The sequence below is a fragment of the Dipodomys merriami genome, unplaced genomic scaffold, assembly GCF_024711535.1.
Source record: "Dipodomys merriami isolate MVZ:Mamm:240054 unplaced genomic scaffold, mDipMer1.0.p SCAF_25, whole genome shotgun sequence".
In the NCBI taxonomy this organism is placed as follows: Eukaryota; Metazoa; Chordata; class Mammalia; order Rodentia; family Heteromyidae; genus Dipodomys; species Dipodomys merriami.
Genome location: NW_027203937.1, coordinates 17,757,671 through 17,780,750, shown reverse-complemented (window position 1 = coordinate 17,780,750; position 23,080 = coordinate 17,757,671). Strand labels below are relative to the sequence as shown.

The window sequence follows — 23,080 nt, the reverse complement described above, 5'->3', positions numbered from 1 at the left end:
ACACTCCAACTTAGGACTGTGCCTTGCCTTCAGGTCAGACTTACCTCCCCACCTTCTTTCCCCTCTCTCACTAGAAAGGAAAGACCTTGCCTATCCCACCCAACACCTATGTCCTACACTCTAAGATCAGAACTGTAGTGGCTCTGTGGCAGCAGACAGTAAGTAAGCAGAGCCACAAGCCAGTGGGACCCCTGGGGCATTAACATTGCTTAGCACTTTATCTTTAAAGATAAAAAAGGAAACTTTAAAAGCTTCCCCAAACTAGGGATAGATTCTCAAGGAGAAAGGCTAGAGCAGGACCCTGGGTGAGAATCTTGGCTGCTGCAGCCCAGGAAGCTGAGGTAAGCCTAGTGGTCAGGTCACTCAGGAGAGTGTTAACAGGCATCCTCAGCTAGTGGGCAGCCTCTGGCTCCAGCCCAAGCTCTTTCCACAGCCCTCAGGAGGCAGGAACAATGTCAACTGCCAAGTAAGAGGAGGAAATTACATCCTGCTTTGTACTTTGTTCCTGCTCTGGGGCTGGTCATCACACCTCAAAAGGTGTAATTCTAAGAGGCTTTGGAAGAGCAGGTGAGGAGGTAAGGCTGAGTCACTGCAGACTGAGGGCAGGCCTGTGATGGGAACCCACAGCCATTGGGCCCTGGGCTAGTCAGTTCATCAGTCTGGTCTCTGGGAGTTTCTCCTGGAAGCTGGGACTGAAGGCAGTTGCTCCATAAACCTAGAAAGCCTGAAAGTCTGGTTATGGCAGTCTAGATAGAGACATTTTATAGCTGAAAAAACTAGGGCCCCAGGGAGAGCAACTGTCACCACAGGATGTGTCCCAGCACTCCATTCTCTCCAAATATCCATGGCATGAAGATTCCTATTGGCATAGCGTTGTCCAGAACCTCTGGGTATTAGTCTCCCAGCATCCTAAGGTCACAGAGCTATAGGCAGAAGGGACTGGACAAGCAAGGAAGACAGTCAGGAGAGACTCATGCAGTCTTTAAAGCAGACAGTCTTACTAAACAAGCCCAGCTCTTGCCTTGGGCACAAGATTTAACTCAGTAAATAAAAAAATTTTAGAGATGGAAGTGGCACTGTACTCAAGTGGTAGAGCATGCATCTTGAGCTGAAGAGCTCAAGGACAGTCCCCAGGCCCAGAGTTCAAGCCCCACAACAGACAAAAAATAAAAAATAAAAAAATTTAAGAGGCTGGAGATGTGGCTCAGTGGTAGAATGCTTGCCTAGCATGCATGAAGCTCTGGGTTCAATTCCTCAGTACCACATAAACAGAAAAAGCCAGAAATGGTGCTGTGGCTCATGTGGTAGAGTGCTAGCCTTGAGCAAAAACAGCTCAGGAAAGTGCCCAGGGCCTGAGTTCAAGCCCCAGGACTGGCAATGCTACTATTACTACTACTACTACTACTACTACTAACAATAATAATAATAATAGCTGTTACTGTTTGGCAGCCCTCCATAGGTAGCCATGCATTCTTCCACACTAGCAAGGACTAAGGTTAAATTAGCATGTCCCTTCTTATACTGTGCCCTGGTACCCTCTCCCCAACCCTCTTATTTTTGTGACAGTCCTGGGGATTGAACTCAGGACCTGTGCACTGTCCCTGAGCTTCTTTTTTTTTTTTTTTTTTGAGGGGGGGGGTCTGGTCGTGGGGCCTGAACTCTGGGCCTGGGCGCTGTCCCTCAGCTCTTCAGCTCAAGGCTAGCGCTCTAGCGCTTGAGCCACAGTGCCACTTCCGGCTTTTTTCTGTTTGCTTATGTGATGCTGAGGAATCGAACCCAGGGCCTCATGCATGCAAGGCAAGTGCTCTACCACTGAGCCACCTTCCCAGCCCTCCCTGAGCTTCTTTCGCTTAAGGCTAGTGTCACAGATACAAAGGGCCCAAGTAACCAAGCCAATGAAAGAGCAGAAAAGAGTGTTTCAGGCAGAAGGAGGCCAGAGGCTTAGACAAAGAAGTACAGAGCAGCTCCAGTGCTCAGGCTGCATCTTTCCATGCTGCCTCACCTCTCCTCACCTCTCTCCATGCCGCCCTGAGCTCCTCTGGGATGTCTTCCCCATTCAGCATTAGAGAAGCTGGGGAGAGGTGGCCCTATTTGCCAAGGCCCAGGTCTAACCCAAGATCCAAGTCTGATCTCCCTAAAACCTCCCCTGGGGTCCTCAGTATCCTTGCCCATAGGATTTATAAGGCATGGATTTTCCCAAAGTTTTCCAATTTCAGGAGTGATAGCTTCATTCTGCAGATCACTGCTAGGGAAACAGACTCAGAGGAGAAAAATATCCTCCAGGCTGTGCTAACTTCTCAATCCAAAGCATTTCAGCAGAGCAATCACCTTCAACCAACAGAATCACCAATCACCAACAGAATCAGACCCAAATGAGAGGAAAGTTATCCAACTGGGAATTTGGCCCAAAAGATCAAATCAGTCACAATCTCAATCAGTAATTCAACCCCAATACCACAATGATCATTGAGTCACTGATCAATTCATCACCCTGCAATGGTGACAAGAGCACCTGGACCGCATGGAGGCTGAAATTTACCAAACATCAAATGTACCACAGTATTGCTTTGCAGACATCACCTCTTACCTTCCCAACATCTGGGTGGGAATCACCATCTCCATTTTAGAGGTGCTGAAACTGAGATAAACAATGGGCTAAGGCCACAGAACTAACATGTGTTCCTGACTCCAAAGTGTCAGGGAAACCAAACCTGCTGGTGACTGCAGGCTGTCTTGGTTAACTGGTGGCTATTACAGAGTGCACACTGAATTCAGTGGGGCTCAGCACACAGATGCTTCCTCTGAACAAAGTCCCTGACTCAATGACTAGACTCAGTAGCCTCAAAGACAGCTTTCCTGAAAGCTAGCACCACTGGGTTCTATGCTGAGAGCCCTCTGAGAACCCTCCAGCTATCACACTGCCCTGCCAGGTCCAGCCAAGCCTCCAGGCGCATAGTTAACCCAGAAACTCTGGTCTGTCTGTATGAGACAAGTTTCTGTCCTGCTATGTCCTGGCTGTGTGCCTTATGCTGGGCAAAGGACAGGAGTTGTACATCCCAGTGTCTTCATCTGTCAAACAAGAATGAAACATCCCTGGAAGTGACACTGTAAGGATTAAAGGAGACTTCCTCATAAAGCCCTGAGCAGTAGGTGCCCTTCTCCTGCCCAGGCTGCAGGAGTCTCAAACCTCCCAGGCCCTGCTAATCCCTGAAGGTGAGATATACAATGACAATCTCCAAATGTCAAGATACCACAGGGAGTATGGGTGGACATGGGCGGGGGGTGGGGGGGCAGGCGGAGTGCACAGCCCTCCATACCAGGGCCTGCATAGATCCACCCACTCCAACCTGCAGTCAGGCCCTGCTCTCACCATGCTGGACCATGGAAGGAAGGTCTGAGATGCACAGGCCAGCTAGGTACACTATTCAGAGACCTAGTGTCCTCCCAGAAACCCCTTGATGTTGAGTTAAAGGAGCATCTGCCCTTTGACTCTGAGTTTCCAGGACCCTCCAAGATTCCCAAGGCCCTTCCCCTTCTTCCTTTCCCTAGGAGAAAAATTACTGCTCCAGGGCACTGACATTAGAGGTTAGGGGGAGAGGGTGGAAGAAAGATATCAATGGATCCTGCCAAGACAGGTGGCTGAGACACAACTTCCTCCAGGTCTGCTCCAAATACTTCCCCAGAACTTCCCCTCAGGAAGTGGCGCTGTAGCTCAAGTGGTAGAGCGCTCGCCTTGAACTGAAGAGCTGAGGGACAGCGCCCAGGCCCAGAGTTCAAGCTCCACGACCGACCAGAAAAAAAAAAAAAAAAAAAGAGAAAAGTGTTTAGAGCCGGGCGCTGGTGGCTCACGCCTGTAATCCTAGCTAATCAGGAGGCTGAGATCTGAGGATCGCGGTTCAAAGCCAGCCCGGGCAGGAGAGACCGTGAGACTCCTATCTCCAATAAACCACCAGAAAACCGGAAGTGGCGCTGTAGCTCAAGTGGTAGAGCGCTCGCCTTGAGCTGAAGAGCTGAAGGACAGCACCCAGGCCCAGAGTTCAAGCCCCACGACCGACAAAAAAAAAAAAAAAAAAAGAACTTCCCCTCAGTGGTTCCTTACCTGTTGTGATTTCAAACTCGGGCCTGCTGCCACCTGTCCAGGAAGCCTGTCCTGTTCCTAAGTTGTTTAGACTGGGCACACACCCATGGCATCTATTTTCCTGCAGTACCATAGCCCCTAGCTCATCTTGGCACATAGCAAGTACTCAACTGAGACTAGCTACCTGGATGGAGGGATGGAGAAGTGAGCCAACAGATAGGCTGTACCTGTGTGAGCTTCTATAACTGAGGATGCTGGGATGCTGGGCCATGGCCTGTGGACCACAGCACAGATAAGAGCTTAGAGTATAAATTTCTCTCCTTTAGGGGATACCACTACTGATACCATCCTCCTCTTACAAAAGGATGCAGGGGTTGGGGTGTCTTAGAAATAGTAAAAGGCAGAGAGATTCTGGAATTTGCTTTATGATCTTTGCTAGTTCTCGTAGTCAAAGAAAGGAAGATTAGCTAGACACAATTAGTGTCTATAATCCTAGCTCCTCAGGACACTGAGGCAGGAGGGTTATTTGAGCCTGGAAAAACACAGCAAGACTCCATCTCAAGAAATAAAAATATAAATAAATTTAATTCTTTAAAAACTAGGGCATCAATTTATACTTAGTAAACTAACAGGAATATAGAAAATACCCAGTGCTGTGAGATTATGATAAAATTGTTCTCAGCCAGGTGCTGATGGCTTATGCTTAAAGTTCTAGCTATATATGAGACCAAGATCATTAGAATCTTGGTTTGAAACCAGCCTGGGCAGAGAAATCCACAAGACTCCATCTCCAAAATAACTAGCAAAACACCAGGTGGAAACATGGCTCAAGTTGTACAGCACCAGTTTTGCAAAGCAAGCAAGCTCAGGTCCTGAGTTCAAACACCACTCTTCCCCCCCGCCCCCCCCGACACACACACACACCAGACATTGAGGGTTAAGCATGTAGCTCAGTGGTAGAATATGCTTAGTATATGCAAGCCCCAAATTCAATATCTAGCAATCCTCAAAAAAACAAAAACAAAACAAAGAATGTTACATAGTTGCAGAAAAAAATCAGTTCCACTTTTCTAGAAAACAATTTGGATGGAAAATTTTGATCTATATATATATAGGTTGCCCAGCCTAGCTCAAACTGTAATACTGTTTTGAGATCCTCAGTCTCAAGCACTAAGATCACAGGCATATGCCACCTACCTGGCTTTGGCAAATGTTTATAAAAAAATCATAAAAATGTGTCATTCAAGTCAGTTCCCAGAACCCCTTGACTCATAATTTATACTCAAGAAATAGTAAAATAAGAAAAAAAAGTTCTGCTACACTATTCATGGATATATTATTGCATTCATAATTAGAAAATTATATTAAGAACCACCTGGACCACCAGTATCTGTAGGCCAGGTTGGGTTCAGAATGACACATCATCCTAATGATGGCTGCTGAGTTGCCAGGGGCAGTGCCCCCTCCAAAGGCAGGGGTCATAATAGAGGCAGCTTTGTACCCTCAGAACCTAGAACAGGCATAGTGGGAGCAGCTTCCAGAAATGTTTATAAAATAATAACTCCAGCAGTCTGAGAAACATCTACAGATGCAAACTTAAAAGCAGGACTAGAGGCATGGCTCAAGTGGTAGAACATTAGTTTAGCAAGTGAAAGTCCCTTAATATTAATCCCAGTACTGAAAAACAAACAAACAAATATAAAACTATGTACTGGAGCTGGGAATATGGCTTAGTAGTAGAGTGCTTATTAAGCATGCATGAAGCCCTGTGTCCTCAGCACCACATAAACAGTGCTCACCTTAAGCAAAAAGAAGCTCAGGGACAGTGCCCAGGCCCTGAGTTCAAGCCCCAGGACTGGCAAAAAATAAAATAAAAACAAAAACAAAAAACCATCTATGTACTGTTGGGAGCTGGTGGCTCACATCTGTAATCCTAGCAACTCAGGAGGCTGAAATCTGAGGATTAAGGTTCAAAGCTACCCAAGGAGCAAAGCCTGTGTGACTCTTAGCTTCAATTAACAACCAAAAAGCCAGAAGTGGAGCTATAGCTCAAGTGGTAGAGCACTAGCCTTGAGCAAAAAAGCTCAGGAACAGTGCTGAGGCCCTGAGTTTAAGTCCCATGACTAGTACCAAAGCAAAAAAAAAAAAAAAAAAAGCCAAAATAACTATGTACAAATTATCTGAAAGAAACTGGAAGTAACTAAGTAGAAGTTTCTAATCAGGGAAGGATGGCTCTAGGTAATTTATTACTTATTTATTTAATGCATTTTTTTCCTTTTTTTTTTTTTTTCTTTTTTTCTTTTGGTCAATAGTAGAGTCTGAACTCTGGCCTGGGCGCTGTCCCTCAGCTCTTCAGCTCAAGGCTAGTGCTCTACCACTTGAGCCACAGCACCACTTCCGGCTTTTTCTGCTTATATGGTGCTGAGGAACTGAACCCAGGGCCTCATGCATGCAAGGCAAGCACTCTATCACTGAGCCAACTTCCCAGCCTTTAATGCATTTTGTGTGTGTGTGTGCTGGGACAGAAGGGCCTGGGCACTGTCCCTGAGCTTCTTTTGCTCAAGGCTAGGGCTCTACCACTTGAGCCACAGTGCCACTTCTGGCTTTTTCTGAGTAGTTTATTGGACATGAGTGTCACAGACTTTCCTGCCTAGACTGGCTTCAAACTTCTCAGATCTCAGCCTCCTGAGTAGCTAGGATTACAGTTATGACCCATCAGTGCCTGGCTTTATTTATTTATTTAGGAGACAGAGGTCTCACTATGTAGTCCAGACTGGCCTGAAACACCTGAGCTCAAGAAATCCTCTGATTTCAGCCTCCCTAGTAACAGAGAGCACAGGCACAGACCTGGACTCTCAGTTTTGTATTCCCATTACTGTTGCTACAACACATATTATACAAGATATAAAAAATACACTTTTACCAGGCTTGGTGAGAACCATTATTATACTAGCACTCAAGAGGCTGAGACTAGAAGAGTGTGAGTTTAAAGGTATTCTGGGCTACATAAGAAGTCCCTGTCTTTAAATACACACTTGCACAGATGCACACACTTTTCTAATTAAAAGTGCTGCCTAAGCCAGGCACTGGTGGCTCATGCTGGTAATCCTAGCCACACAGGAGGCTGAGATTTGAGGATTGAGGTTCAAAGCCAGCCTGGGAAGGAAATTCTGAGACTCTTATCTCCACTTACTTTTAACCACTAAAAATTTGCAAGTAGATCTGTGGCTCAAGTGGTAGAATTAAATAGCCTTGAGCAAAAAAGCTCAGGGACAATGCCTGTTCCTAAATTCAAGCTCCAGGCCCAGCACATACATACACAGAAAAATGTTTTCTAAGTCCCCAAGTCCTTGTTTCCTAGAACTGAAAGCCTAGGCTCAGCACAGAGAGACCCTGACACTACTTGCACAGACAGCCAGGTAAAAGAAATGTCTGCTGCAGAGTCTGGCTGGATTTGAGTGCCACTGAGTTGTGCCCAAGGTTAGCATTGTGCTGGGAGTGGGAGCCAGAGAGGACACAGGTGAAGCAGAATTGCACAAGCGAGGACAGCCCTGTAAGCTCACAGCAGGGGCAGAAGGAAGAAGAGCTGCAGGTTCAGGAAGAAGCATCAAAGCTGAGTCCTTAAGGATGGCCAGGAGAGCAAGTGGCAGCCAAATGGAAGAGGGGCAAGAGGCTTCTGGCAGAATGGCTGGCACATGTCTGGAAACTAGAAACGGCCACTGGTCAGGGGAAGGAGGTAGTGTACACAGCTACACAGGTAACCTGAGTGTCAGTGAATGAACAAAAATAAGGTGGAAACAGAGCTGTCCCTTGGGCATGCCAAACCGTTCATTCATTCATCCGTTCACTCATCCATTCAGCAAGTGTTAATGGGTGCCAGCTCTGTGCCAGGCTCTGTGCTATGATAGGGGTTTGACAGCTTCATCAAATTCCATTACCTGGGAGGAGGAAGGGTTACATCCCTTAGTAAACAGGGGCTCAGAATCAGCCAGGAACCAATATGACCCAAAATCTTCCCGGGAGTCTGCTCCCCTAGAACCAAGAAGGTTGAGCCATCCCCTGGCCAGACAAGGACTACACCTGAGGCACCCATGAAAAGGCTTTTAGGGCAGGACAGAATGGGAAAGGGATGTTAGGGCTGGCTTTGCCTGGGAGTCACGGCGTGGAAAGACAGAGTGCATGTGCTGTGAGCTCAATTCAAGGTCTCGTTTCTGAACCCTTGGCTCAGTATTCCCACCTACAAAATGTCCAGACAGTTTCTAAGGCCCTCTCTTCTGAAGGGAAGGGGATCTGGAGTGGAAATCCTGCCACATCTCTCCAAGCAGAGCTCCTAGAGGAGACCAGCAGGGCCCTTCTGCTGCTCTACATCCAGAGCTGAGTGACTCATTCCTGCTCTGCCATGATCTTTCCCTCCCTCCAGTCTCCAGGAGCCTCTCTGAGTCAGGCAGCAGGCCCCAGCTCTAGTAGTGATGAATATCCAACTTTGCCCACAGAAGCTGACCTGCTCTGGTCCACCTGCCTCCTCATGCTGCCCTAGGGAAGGAGTAGGGAGTCAGAGAGAGGAGGGAGAGCTGAGAGAGGCAGAATGGAGAATCTAGAAGAAAACCTGGGGGTGGAGGAACAAGTGAGACCAGTCAGGGGCAGACCTAACACTGGATATCAATATAGATGGGGAATACCTCCCAAGGCTTCAGGGACCACAGTGAGTGATGCCCCCCCCCCCCCCCCCCCCCGCCAAAGATCAAGCAAGCAAATGACTTCATCTTCAGCAGCCTCTTGGGCATCACATGCTGGAAAGCTCTCAGGCCTCTGAGCTCTCTTTGTACAGTGCACTATAGTCTCTTTTTCCCATGCCTTTTCCTTTCCTTTCCCATACCTAGAACCTTGGCATGGCTCTGGACTCATCCTGTCCATTAGTTCCCTGCAACCAGGGAGCTGCTTAAAACCCAGAGCTAATCATAACACTGCCAGCTTGAAAGTCCACTCTCCCTACCCTCCATCCCCCAAGATAAAGTCCAAACCCCAAAATTTCCTCCCCTTGCCCCCTGCCTCTGCATCTCTCTTCCTTCAGCTTCAGCCCTGCACCCCTGCCCGGGGAAAGCCTACCTCACTGAGTAACTCACAAACCTGGAGTGTTTCCTGTCTCCTGCCTGGCCCTTGGCGCCCACCCAACATCTCCTGGTGAAGCTCCTTTCCCCACCATCATGCAGACTGTCACTGGTCTCCCTCAGCCTAAATCTCTGTCTCAGTACTTCTCTCAAGGGGCAGCCTCTCTCTCCATTTATCTCTGCACCAGGCTCAGGTCTCTTGGGAGCAAGGCCCAAGTCTAATCCATCTCCAGGTCCCAGCACCAGTACAGTGTCTGGTACAGTAGTTAGAAGGTATAAAGGAAAGAAGAGGAGTGTAGACATTAGGGCAGATAGGAAGCACACCCAAAAAGAAGACCTTGAAACTCAGAGATAGGCCCAGAGGCTAGAAGGAGAAAACATGGCAGAGCCAGAGCTAAGCCCAGAGGGTGGAGCTGCCAGGAGACAGCTGAGGAGACATAATTGGATCATAGACAACTCTGCTCCTGCAGTGAGGGGGTGTGACTCACATACACAGAGTAACGCTAGACACAGAAACAGTCTCAGACTCAGGCACAGACACAACCATAGGCACACCTGATGCCTTCAATATGGACTGACTGAGCCTTGTCAGGTGCCTGCTCAGGGATGCTAAATAGGCAGGAAAAGAGGGGATGAGGTGGGCTGGGAAGGTGGCTCAGTGGTAGAGCACTTGCCTTGCATGCCTGAGGCCCTGGGTTCGATTCCTCAGCATCACATAAGCAAAAAGAAAAAACCAGAAGTGGAGCTGTGGCTCAAGTGGTAGAGCGCTAGCCTTGAGCTGAAGAGCTGAGGGACAGTGCCCAGGCCCAGAGTTCAGGCCCCATGACCAGACCCCCCCAAAAAAAGAGAGGATGAAGAACCTGGTACCTGCCAATGGGGAACTCAGTCTAGCCAGCTGAAGGTATCACACACCATCACACACACAACCACCCAGATCAATGCCACACACAGAAAACTAGAGCTGGGATCTCCTACTCCCATCACACAATCCTGTCCTTATAACATACATATAACCACCATCTGGTTGCTTCTTTAATTGTTTGCTTCTGTTTTGCTTGGCTCCCCCCTATCAGATGTAAATCCAATGACTGCAGTATCTGATCTGTGTGGTTTGGTGCTAAATTCCTGGATGTGACAATGCTTGGCATATGGTATATTCCCAATAATGTGTGCATGAATGACTGACTGAGTGAATGTTGAAGAAATATAAGAGAGATCCATCCCTCTGGCTATCAGGCCTCTGCTTGAAGACTTCTAGGTCCCAGGAGATCTGAAAGGATCCAAAGACAGATGAGTTGAGTGTGTCTAGGAGATTGTGAAAGGGGGATCTCAGGGAACCAGTGACAGATGGACACAGTGACATGAAAGCTAAAAAATGAGCCGGGTGCCGGTGGCTGACACCTGTAATCCTAGCTACTCAGGAGGCTGAGATCTGAGGATCCTGGTTCAAAGCCAGCCCAGGCAGAAAATTCCATGAGACTCTTATCTCCAATAAACCACTCAGAAAACTGGAAGCGGCGCTGGGGCTCAAGTGGTAGAGAGCACTTCCTTGAGCTGGAGAGCTCCAGGCTTAGAGTGTGAGCCTCACAACTGACAAAAAAAAAAAAAGCTAAAAAATGAGACTGAGTGGTCAAGGCATCACAGGGGAGACTGAGGTAGGAGTCACCCTCTACTTCTATATATGCAGATTTTGTTCATTAGCTCCAAGACATAAGAATCCTAGATAAATATCCAGGATGGAGCATATCTACCCCTTTAGGGAACATAGGTTGAGAGGCAGGAAGGCAGTGGTATGCTAAAGCCCCGGGAAAGAATGCCAACTGCAGCTGGGCGCTGGTGGCTCACGCCTGTAATCCTAGCTACTCAGGAGGCTGAGATCTGAGGATCGCGGTTCAAAGCCAGCCCGGGCAGGAGAGACCGTGAGACTCCTATCTCCAATAAACCACCAGAAAACCGGAAGTGGCGCTGTAGCTCAAGTGGTAGAGCGCTCTCCTTGAGCTGAAGAGCTGAGGGACAGTGCCCAGGCCCAGAGTTCAAGCCCCACGATCGACAAAAAAAAAAAAAAAAAAAAAAGAATGCCAACTGCCATGGGGCTCCATTTAGTGATGGGTAAGAGGAGTCTGTATTTGGCATGAGGCTCTCCATGACTGTATTTCTGAATCTCTGAGGGCTCCAGAACACGCAGGACAGCCTGAGCATTGTGGGGGTAGGGGAGAGTGGCATAAAAAGCACCCAGGGGAGTGGGGACACTTCTAGCCAGACTCCTGGTTCAAGTTGCTTTGCTGAATCACCTGTTGCGGGAATAGCAATCATTTGTCCAGGTCCGTGGTAAAGGTGTGCAGTGTGGTGAGGGCTGGAATAGGTTTCCATCCCCATCTATACTTGGTGGCAACCTGGCAACGAAGCTTATGGCCACTGACCCTTCGGGAACAATCTGGAGCAGCCTGTCCAAGGCCCCAGATCCCCATGAGTGTCAGCCTCAGGGGTCATTGTGCCTACAGCTTTGGCTCCAAGTGGTCCAGCCAGGCATGGAGACAGGCAAAAGAAGAAAGAAAACCCAGCTGTCTCCAGTACTCACTCCTTTCTCTCATCTCTTGAAACTTTAAAGACTCTCAGCTGGAAACTGAGCTGAGGCTCGTTAAAGTTTAAAAGCCACAGCCTGGGGAGCTGAGTGTGGAGGGCCCAGAGCCAGACAGGGGACTGAGGGCTCCCCACAGCACTGGGGTCCTCCACCCACTCCCAAGGTAGATCCAGGGGGTTGTACATCCCTACCATCTTACAGCCCAAGCAGCACACCTCACAATTTGCACACTGCATAGTTTGATGGAATCAGCTTGACAGCTCTTCCTAAATTTCTCTGGATGTGGCTCCTTAGTGTGATTCTCTACAGCCTCTGCTTTGCTGTAGGCTCACAAAGGCATGTTCCCCAACCATCTTTGTCTAAGACTTTGGTACCCCAAGTCTTTCAAACTCTTCAATTTGCCCTGGGGCTCTGATTTCGTATTCTAATCCCCTCCTGCCCCTAAACTCAACCACCCACAGCTCTCCAAATACCTCAGAGCCGGCACACTGCTGTTTCTCTATATGGAACACTCTGGATCTAGATGCCGTTAGACTTGTACTCCTTATTCTCCACCCAGTTCCAAAGGAATCCCTGGAGTCTCCTCTGTGAAATCTTCCTTGGCCCCTATAGCTGGCGAGATTAGATGCCCCTTCCGGGTTTCCATGGCTCCTGTGATAGCACCCACCTGAGAGCTCCTTGATGGTAGGGTCTGATTCCTTGCTGTCTCCTACCTTGAGCACAAAGTCAGGCAGAGAGAGGCTATCAGGGTGCTCACTGAACAAATGAAAGAACAAATGAAGTCCCGGAAGGCAGGCCTGCCAGAATTACTACCCATGTTTAACAGATGAGGAAGCTGAGCCTAAGATGGGGCAGCATTCAAATCTTGTGCTTTTTTCTTTTCTTTTTTTTGCCAGCCATGGGGCTTGAACACAGAGCCTGAGTTCTGTCCCTGAGCCTCTCTGTGCTCAAGGCTAGCACAAGCCACAGCACCGCGTGCATGTGCATGTGCGTGTGCGCGCGTGCGCGCGCCAGCCTTGGGGCTTGAACTCAGGGCTTGGGCTCTGTCTTTTGCTCAAGGCTAGCACTCTATCACTTGAGCCACAGTGCCACTTCAACTTGTTCTGAGTAGTTTATTAGATGTAAGAGTCTCATAGACTTTCCTGCTCCGGCTGGCTTTGAACTTTGATTCTCAGATCTCAGCCTCCTGAATAGCTAGGATTACAGGTATTAGCCACCAGCACCTAGCTCTGTGCTCCTTTTCTTTCATTTTATTTTATTTTTTTGCTGAACTCAGGACCTGGGCACAGTCCCTGAGCTTTTTTTGCTCAAGGTTTATACCCTACCACTTGAGCAACAGCTCCACTTCCAGCTTATTGGTGATTATTTGGAGATAAGAGTCTCATGGACTTTCCTGCCTAGGCTGGCCTTGAACCACAATCCTCAGATCTCAGCCTCCTGAGTAGCTAGGATTATAGGTGTAAGCCACTAGTGCCTGGCCTCAGAGCCTATACTCCTCCCATATCTTCATACCCAATGATATGATATGCCAGGAAGGCCTCCCCAACACCCCCAGTCACCTCTGACCTTTCCAGTGTCTGAGCTCTATAGTCTGGACTCTAACCACCAGAAGTGTACCTGCTCTCTAGGAGCCTGGTGCCCAGGACAGTTATGGAACCCCTTCTTCTGGTTGTCTCCATTGTCAAGTCTGAGCTAGAGCCAGGATAGAAGTCTTTAGGGCCTAATCTTGGATTTAAGTCCCCATCTAGGAGCCTCCTTGCTGAAACACTATTATGGCTTTCGCCATCTGTCCTTACCCTGTACCCATCAGTGCAATCCTCTTCTGTTCTTGGTTAAGGTTAAGACAGTCTCTAGAAACCACCATAGTCTCTAGAAAACTATCCAACACTTTCCTGTTAGAAATAGGGAAATTGAGTCCCAGAGGGAACAAAGGCCAAGCCAGGATCAGAACTTACTCAGTTCGAGGCTGTGAACACGGACTAACTCCCACCCCTGTCACCACAGATAAGAAAACAGACCCAGAAGGGTGAAGTGACCCCCAAGGTCACATAGTGAGGACTGGGCTCTCACCCAGCTGGGTCCACTCCAGGATGCCCTCCCACAATGACACAGCACAGGGAGACAAGGACAGACAGTGAAACTCCATGGGGTCCTAGGTACAAAAGGTCCAAACTGTGCTAATAACAAGGCCAAAGTGTTGAGAGAACTCAGCCCTGGTGGCCCAAGGTCCTGTTTTCTCATCCAGCTCCAGATACTTCTAGCTTTACCTTGCACAAGTAAACTCTTGCTCTGAGCCTCACTTTCTATATCTACCACATGGGGCTAATGAGTGCCACCACCCTACAGGTCAGTTGCAAAGAATTCAGAAGATGCCCTGGCCTTGCCCCCATTTTCCAAGAACACTTTTGAGGCTATTAAAGAGTGGGAAGGGAAAAAATAAATTAAAAAAAAAAAAAAAGAGTGGGAAGGGGCCAGGCACCGGTGGCTCACACCTGTAATCCTAGCTACTCAGGAGGCTGAGATCTGAGGATCGGGGTTCAAAGCCAGCCCGGGCAGGCAAGTCCATGAGACTCATCTCCAATAAATCACTAGAAAACCGGAAGTGGTGCTGTGGCTCAAGTGGTAGAGCGCTCACCTTGAGCTGAAGAGCACAGGGACAGCGCTCAGGCCCAGAGTTCAAGCCCCATGAATGAACAGAAAAAAAAAAATAAGAAGAAGGAAAAATGAATGGGAAGGGCCCTCAGACATTACTGAGAATGTCACAGGGGCAGGGGTAGAGAATGAGCTTTTGAGGGGTAACAGGGAGTAAGATCTAAGCACTGGTATGGCAGCCTGGAATACAGGGGTCCTGTGGTGCAGGGCAAGTGGATAGTGAGAAAGGGTTGGACAGAGTTCCTAGAGCTTCTGCCAAAGGGGAAGAAGAGGGGCTGTGGGAAAGAAAGTCAGATGAGACAGGTCCCCATTGCTCAGCTTCCTTCAACAAGAGAACCCCCAGGTTTTCAGTCATACTGTAGTCCCCTAAGAGACCTCCTACACCTGTTCTACCCCCAATCCCCCTCCTCAAGGCTCCTGCCATCCCAGCCTACTCCTGTCTCAGTGGGCTGCCAATGAACCTATGTTGTGTGCAATCGTCAGGGGCCACCTGGAATTATCTGTCCCATCTCAACCAAGATCTGAAAACTGAGGAAGGATTCAGGTCTTTGCCTTTGCTTCTCACATGGTAAGCCACACACAGCGATGGGTGTGCAGCAGATCAGGAGACCTCAGCATATGGTATCCAGGGCAGAGCTGGGCAGGCCACGTCATATGGTATCCATCCTCCTGTTCCTCATCTTTCTCATGGGCTCTGGCACAGGCACTGAGTTCAGATGTCTTTGGAATTAGGGGGGCCCAATGGCAGGTGGACAGGCAACCCAGAGCGGGCAGTATGTACCCAGGTCACACAAAACAGAAAGGACACCACATGCAGAGCTGTATTCCAACTGGCTCTGGTTGAATGACACATTTTCCATGTGTCACCCCAATAATGGCACTATGGAGAAGAAGGCCTGGATTTGGGGAGGCCTGGGTTCAGATTCTAAGCTGTCCTTTGCTTTGTACCCAGAATCCATATTTACTTTCAGGAGGCAGTATCTATCTCCTGTCCAGAACATAGTGCAGGCCTGAGGCCAAGCCAGGCTGGGGGCCAGAAGGGAGGGAAAAGGTTGAAGATGGCTGCCAACAGCCCCTTTGCTTTGTCGTGGTTCTGACTGCTAAGCCCAGAACCACGGAGGCTTCCAGGGACTTCTGGAGAAAGCGTAAGAAGAGGAGGAGGGAATCAATCAGGTAAATAAGTAGGTGGACCTCTCCCCCCAGTCACAAGCACAGAGTATTTTTTGGAGCAGGATGGAGGGGAGGGAAGGGGAGAGAAAGGGGCAGAAGTTGAACAAACATCTGGGACTCTGCCTTTGACCTGTTCTATGACCTTGGCAAGCCACTCCCCCTTGTGGGCTTCAGTTTTGTCATCCATCAAACAAGAATAGGATGATAAGAACATCAAGTCCTTCATGCCTTCAAAGCTTTATTGATGGGGTTAAAGGCCACAATGTTGCCTAAGGATGTGTACTCATGCAGAGAGGGACAGGAACTTTGGAGCCAGGAGCCAGGCTTGCCTGGGTTCTATCCCCTCTTGCCTGAGCTGCTGTGTGACCTTAGGCAAGTACCATCACTTCTCTCTACCTCAGTTTCTTTGTCTGTAACAAGAGAGACAAGTCTACTTTAGCCCAGGACTGGCTGGAAGGTAAATTAGATGATTGGGAGAAAATGCTTGGCTTGGAGCAAGTGCTTTTAGGAGAAGTAAGATTAGCTTCTAGGCACCTGAGAGTCCTGGAATCGTGGGACAGGAAGCTCAGAGGTCTCTACCCATCTCCCAGAATTCTATCTACTATGTTGAGAGGCCCAGGTCTAGGAATCTTGCTCCTAGTGATGTCCATAGCCTAACTCCTTCCTATGCCTAGGGTTTGCTCACCTCCTCTATTATGGGAAACAAAGTTGGGAGTGGCATCAGTATAAAAGTAAATGCTAGGGTGAGAATTAGAAGGCTAACTCATTTAGGCCCTAGGTCTGCTTTTTGGAGGTTTAGATATGTCACTGGCTGTGCCCTGACCCTCACTATACTCATCAGTACACCAAGTGAGGGGAGAGGATAGTAAACAGGCTTTATGTGGGGTGACCTGGCACTAGCCTCTACTTGGCCTAAGAGAAAGGGAATTGTGGTCCTGGTTGTTGCGGGGGGGAGGAGGTATACACCCTGCCCAGAAGCCCACAAACCCCAGGAGTTTCTTCAAGTTCCCTTTATCCCAAGTCAGACCCCCTCTCACAGGGGTCTGCAGCAGCCTGGTCCCCTACATTGGCCGACTCCCATCATGGGCTGGATTGAGCTTATTCATTAACCAAGCCAGATGGAGAAGTCGGCTCTGCCCTGTTGACAGAGGGTGGAAGCAAGCTCCCCTTTCCTCCCCTTGGAGAGCCAACTCCATGGGAGAAACTACACTTCCTAACCCCTTGCCAGCCTTAAGCCTTTCTCCAGTCACAGCCAAGCTCATTGCTCACCTTCCATTCACTTTGTTCCTTATCCAACAACATTCCTTCCCTATTGGACATTATGAGGAGGAAAAGACCTGTCCCCTGGGCTCAAGCTGGAACTATCAACTGCTTTTCCCTTCTCTGCTGCTGGGGTTCAGACACAGGTTAGGCCTCAGAGAAGCTCAGGCTCAAAGGCCTCTGCTGAGCCTGGGCAGAGACCCAGCGGGGGAGTTGTACATGTCAACCCAGAGTCAGATAGCTGGGATACAGACAAAGAGACACAGAGGGGGATGGGGAAGGCAGAAAGAGCAGGCTAGACCATTTGGGGATAGATGGACAAAGCTGTAAATGATTAAGGCAAAATGAGATGGAAAGGCAGGGGGTCAGAGGGGAAAGGTCAGAGACCCAGGATCCCGGTGTGAGGCCAGCATGTCCAAGTTAAGTCAGAAACCAAGCCCCAGGCAGGAGACTCTAAGGAGTCCAGTGTCCTGGCCTCTGGAAATAGAAATGCATCCCCTATCCCCTATCCCCTTCAATGCTCCAGGAGGACAGCATAAGCAGGAGAGGGCGGCTAGGGGACAGACTTCTTCAGGAATCTTCTACCCTTGAAATGTGGCACTCCCAGCAATGCCAGATGTGTCATGGCCAGCCATTGAGATCCCTAGACCAGAGGCTTCACCAGCCTTCGTGCCATCAAACGCTGTACCTGCCCTGTCATGCCTGAGAGAGGAGATGGCTGTGAGGGGCTGATATCATCTGCAACTACTCCCTAAGCTGGCTTTCATTGACCCCAGGTTGCCTGCTTACCCCAAGCCTGGCCCAGTGTGAGGTTAGCTACATCCAAGCCCTTCCCTTGAGTTATCTGCCAGTTTTGACTGAGCCCCTGCTGGAGACTTGGAGATGCTGGAAACTTGGAAATGGGGGAACTGTCGGGGAGGGAAGGGAAGAACGCGGGACTTGGCAGGAGAAATCAGCTCTCTGGCACCGAAGGGTGCAGAGTCAGGTAGGAGAGAGTCAGGCAGAGAATCAAGAATTAGGGAGAAAAAGGCATCCGTCCAGTCTCTGCCTAAGTTGACTCAAGTCAAGGGGCTAGGTGGATGAGTTACGTATAGAGGTTCTGGTGGAAGCCTCCCCTCCCCAGACAGACAGAGGCATGACTTGGTTCAGCTGAAGAGCCAGATGAGTCACATTTCCTCCCCCAGGCCTCAGTTGGCCCATCTGTGTGACGGGGGCTTGGCTCAGCAGCCCTCTCTGGACCCAGAGCACCCCCGCCCCAGGTGGATGGAGGTGTCACCCGAGGCAGTACGGTGCAGTGGCCGCCGCCGCAGGTGCAGTAGAGCAACCCTACCTTGATCTTGTGCAGAGTCCGATCCATCTCCACAGCCTGCACCCACACTGACACGCCGGCCTTGCTGTAGGTCAGGTTCCAGCCCACCTCGGCCTCACACTCGGACCGGAAGCTCTGGAAGTCCTGGTCGTCCGGCACTTGGACACTTTCTCGGCCCAGGACTGGTCGAGGCCCTGGGGACTCTGTGGAGGCTGCAGGCTTCTCCATGGGGAGCGCGGTGAGGCCCGGGGCCCTGGTCCCAGTCCGGCTTTCCTGGGTCCTCGGCCGAGACTCCGACAACGTCGACGCGGCTGCAGCAGATGCTGACGCCACCTTCCTGGGACCTGCAAGACCGGTTTGGGGACGCGAGTCAGAGCGCCGGGGGGCGCGGGTGGGGCCGCCCGGGGTCCTGGACTAGTGGAAAACTCGAGCGAGATAAGGGCTGTCCCCACAACCCCCGCGGACGGGGACGGGGCAGCCTCCGGGGCCACCCCTCAAGGGGCGACCCCACACTTCCCGGGGGGGGGCTGCGGGTCGGGTGCAGGTGGCCCGCGGGGACCCCGTCGGGACTGGAGTGCGCTGGGACCGGCCCAACTAACTCGGCGGCGGCGCGGGTGCGCGAATGCACGCGGGATGCGCGCGGGTGGGCGGCGGGGGGGAAGGGAAGGGGCGCCCGCGGCCGGGCTGCTCACCTGTGCCCGCCGCTCCGCCGGGGCCCGCCGGGGCCGGGGTGCGAGCGCCGCCGCTGCCGCTGCTGCTGCCGCCGCTGCCCGGGCGACCGGGGGCCGCGCGGGGGCCCTGGGGGGGGGGAGGAGCAGTGGGTCCCGCCGCCCGGCCCCGCCCCGTGCCCCCCGCCCCGCGCGCCCCCTCCCGCCCGCCTCCCTCCGGGCTGGGCTGAGGGCTCCCGGGGTTCCGCCGCCGCCCCGCTCGGTATTTTCCAGGCTGCGGAGGTAAAGCTGATGGAGCGCCGAGCCCCGCCCCGCCCCACCCCGCCGGGTCCTAGCGCCCGCCCCCGGCCGCCCCGGGAGGGGTCCCAGTCCGGCAGGGGTTGTTGCCCTCTGGCTAGGACTGGGCGCGGGGTGCGCGGTGGCCCTGGCGGAGAGGCCTCCCAGGGGAAAGACGAAGAGGTGCTCGAGGGGGACTCTGGAAGTTGACTGTGAGCCCACCCTCTCAGGTACTCACTTTTTCAACAGCCTATTTATTCACACACCCATCTCCATAACACTCCAGAGAGCCAAAGGTGGGCATCCCCACACGCGTACTTTCATCAGGAAACGAACTTGCAAGGCTGACAGCCCACAGCAACTCAGACATGTCCGCTTACACCCTACCCTTTCCCCAGTGGGTATGCCAAGACTACCAACCTCCAAGGCTCTCACCTGGCTTGGGGAGGAAAAAAAATCTTCACTCCAGTCTCACTTCCACTTGGGAGCCTTAACCAAGACTCCTTCAGTCCCTGACTCTAGCTAGCCCTTGTCCACAGCCACTTGGTCTCAGCACACCTGGACACACAGGCCCCTCCCATGGACTAGAATACTGTTCCCAAGAGCTTCAAACCCCAGAGCTCTGTCTAAGTCCCTTCTCTGAAAGAGCTGACCTGAGCTCGATAGCTTGGGGGGGGGGGAGGGGGGAGGAGGAGCAGGGAGAGTTGTGGGGGGGAGGAGGGGGAGGGAGGATAAGTCCACCGGGCACTTCAATCACTCCTTCAAGCCTGGGAACCCCTGGCCTCTGGGTCCTAGTGCCAGTTCTATGTCCATCTACTCTGTGTAAATCCAGGAGCTCAACTTCTCTGAGGCCAGGCCAGTAGGAATGTAGCGACCTATCCCTATCACTGGCCCTAGGCCACAGGGAGGACCTATGATAACTTCCTCTGGATGGGCAGCTAACAGAGTCCAACTATTTTTCTATACTGACCCTGTCTTGATCAGGTTTTAAGCCTTCTCCACCCACGGCTCCTTGCTGTGTCTTCTGCCCTCTACTCTCTAGGTCTATCTACAGAAGGAAGGTACCTCCTAGCTTCATCATCCAGAATTCTGGGGGGGGGGGAACAGCTTTCTTACAGGTGCTAAGAGAAAAATGAGGAGTCAGCATGGTGGAATCACAAATAGAGGTGTTTCTTCCTGAAGTGCTTAGAGCTCTGAGAAGTTTGTAAATCAAGACCAATCTAAAAATGCACAGGAGCTAGCAGGGAGCCATGATGGTAAACTGTCTCTGAAGGGCAGAGTGAGTCCTGTAAAATGGGGGGCAGGCAGGTTCTCATGTGGCTTGAGTGACTTAGTTCCCTAGGTCTCCCATCTGCAGTGTGGGAGGTACAGCCAGATAATCTCTCTCTCTCTCTCTCTCTCTCTCTCTCTCTCTCTCTCTCTCTCTCTCTCTCTCTCTCTCTCTCACACACACACACACACACACACACACACACACACACACACACACCCTTTCAACTCACATTCTTTCAGAAGTGTCTGGGAATGAGTAGGTGGCAGAGGGGCTGTCAGCTTGGGAGGCCCAGGCTCTGGCTTTCTCATCTGCTTCCTCTGCCACTGGTCCAACTAAATGCACATCACTGCCTTCCCCAGGCCTCAGTGCTTCTAGCTGACACCATCATTCCCAGAAGACCTAAAGGGGCCCATAGCAGAGCCAAAGCCTGCTTTGTAAACTGTAGCCTCTGGGATAATCCATAAGGAAAAGAGCAAAGAAAGAGCACTTGCCTAGTGGCTCCTGCCTTTGCCAGGTCCCAATAATACATATATTACAGCTAGTAGGCAACAGGATACTAAACCTCTCGTGTTTAACTGTCTAATCCAGGGGAAAAAGATAAGGCTGAGGTGACAGCAGGGGGTGGCTGGGAAGGCAAATTAACAGGAGGAACTTTCCACCCTACAGTACTGACCTTAGGGACAGAAAGAACCCCAGGAAGGCCCTATCCAAACTATCACTCACTTCTGAACATAGAATGAATCCTTTGGACTGATCCTTGGGTCTAAGTTCAGACCAGGCTAGCTGGCCAGCAGACAGGCAGAGGATATCTCCCCATCCCTATTACTTTGCCCTTGCAACCCTCCCTCCCCCAGGAATTAAGGTGTCCCTGGCTCTAAGCCTTTTGTCAGCCTCTTGAAAATGACAAAGTAGATCCCTTTCCTCTTTCCAAACACCCTGAGCAGCAGAGATAAGGCCTGCAGCTTGGAGTGAAATCAAGAAGTAGGGAAAGGTCTAGGGAAAGAATCTGTAGAATTATAATTGGCCACAACCTAGCTACGGACCATGGTTCAAATCCTGGCTCTATTCCTTCTTAGCTATATGATCAGAAGCAGGAGATATGGTGTCTCTGAGACTGTTTCCATATCTGAAATAATATTATACCATAAGAATTATGGGCTAGGAAGGTGGATCAGTGGTAGAGGACTTGTCTTGCATACATGAGGCCCTGGGTTCCATTCCTCAGCACCACATAAGCAAAAAGAAAAAAGCTGGAAGTGGCACTGTGGCTCAAGTGGTAGAGCCACTAGCCTTGAGCTGAAGAGCTGAGGGACAGCGCCCAGGCCCAGAGTTCAGGCCCCACGACCGATTAAAAAAAAAAAGAATTACTGTAATGAAGAGTTGCATATATTCCAGTTTACCAAACTTATCACCAGATAGGTACACCAAACTATAATGAAGTGGGATAGAGAAGCAAGGAATACACTGTCCAGAAAAGTATAGAAAAGTATAGCTCAAAAACAAATAATTAAGGTAACATCTTAATGGGATTGGTAAGATTCTCATAAAAGATTAGACCACAGAGCCTGGTGTCAGTAGCTTAAACCCTTATTCCTAGCTACTTAGGAGACTGAGATCTGAGGATGTTGGTTCAAAGCCAAGTCCAGGCAGAAAAGTCCATGAGACTCTTATCTCCAAATAACCACAAAAAGCCAGAAGTGGAGCTGTGGCTAAAGTGGTAGAGAGGTAGCCTTGAGCACAAAAGTTCAGGGACAGTGCTCAGGCCCAGAGTTTAAGCTCCAGGACCAGAAAAAAAAAAAAAAAGATTTGACCACAGAAAAGTCTAGAAAAACATGACACTTGTCACACTCATTAGCTCATTATGCCCATTGCTCAAGAGCCTAGTCTGTCCATGAGAAGTGGATAAGATGCCTCTGTGAACCCCTGGGCAGGTCTGGTTCTAGTTCCTGTCCAGGTCCTAGTCCTGAAAAAGGCAGCACTAAGCTGGCATAGCGTGTGTGTGTGTGTGTGTGTGTGTGTGTGTGTGTGTGTGTGTGTGTGTGTGTGTGTGTGTGTGTGTGTGTGTGTGTGTGTGTGTGTGTGTGTGTGTGTGTGTGTGTGTGTGTGTGTAGAAGCTTAGTGTGTATATGGGAAGGTGCCTAGTAAGCTGAGAAGCTCACTAGAGTGTGAGGAATCATTACCCAAGGTGTAGAGAGAGCAGTTAAAGGCCATAGGAGGGCCCTGAATCGCACAGCAAGCCAGAGCCCTTAGGGAGACCTCTTGGTATGGGGAGCCCAAAAGGGTATCTAAGTTTCACACAACATTTTCCCCCAATAGCTATTGAAGCAGGGCACTTGCCTGGTCCGTAACACTGTTCAACTCTCAGTACCAGATTTAAAGACCCTCAGAATACTGGCTCACTGCTACACATGGAGAGAAACCAAGGCCAGCTGGCAAAGACAAGCAGAGATGAAGACCCAAGTCTCCCTGCTTCTAACCTGAGGCTCTTTCTCCCCCTATTATTCCCCCTATCACCCCTTGTACTTGCTACGAGGCTTATAGCAAGTGACCACCTTCTGTCAGCAACCAGTATTCTGGACAGCTAGGGGTGGACAAGTTCTTAGGTCACCTACTCACCATCTAGCCAGCTGTGTGGCTGCCTCAGTCTCCCCTCTGGGAGATGAGAGGATGTCACACTGGCCCCTTCTCCCCGGCCCCCTCCACAG

General features: G+C 50.4%; 1 protein-coding gene across 2 annotated transcripts in view; it reads right to left on the bottom strand.

Moving 5' to 3' along the window:
* Positions 1-23,080, bottom strand: part of Stard10 (StAR related lipid transfer domain containing 10) — a 34,202-nt gene extending 11,122 nt beyond the window's left edge. Inside the window, exons 1-3 of one of the 2 annotated variants that reach the window (XM_070035075.1) lie at positions 22,992-23,080; positions 18,851-18,956; positions 18,180-18,502 (exon numbers count right to left, since the gene is read on the bottom strand). In XM_070035075.1, the coding sequence (XP_069891176.1) occupies positions 18,180-18,502; positions 18,851-18,956; positions 22,992-22,994 (432 nt within the window). In that variant the 5' untranslated portion in view covers positions 22,995-23,080. Of the gene's footprint in view, positions 1-18,179; positions 18,503-18,850; positions 18,957-19,537; positions 19,706-22,991 lie in introns of those variants that run through there. The other variant, XM_070035076.1, reaches the window with a different exon arrangement.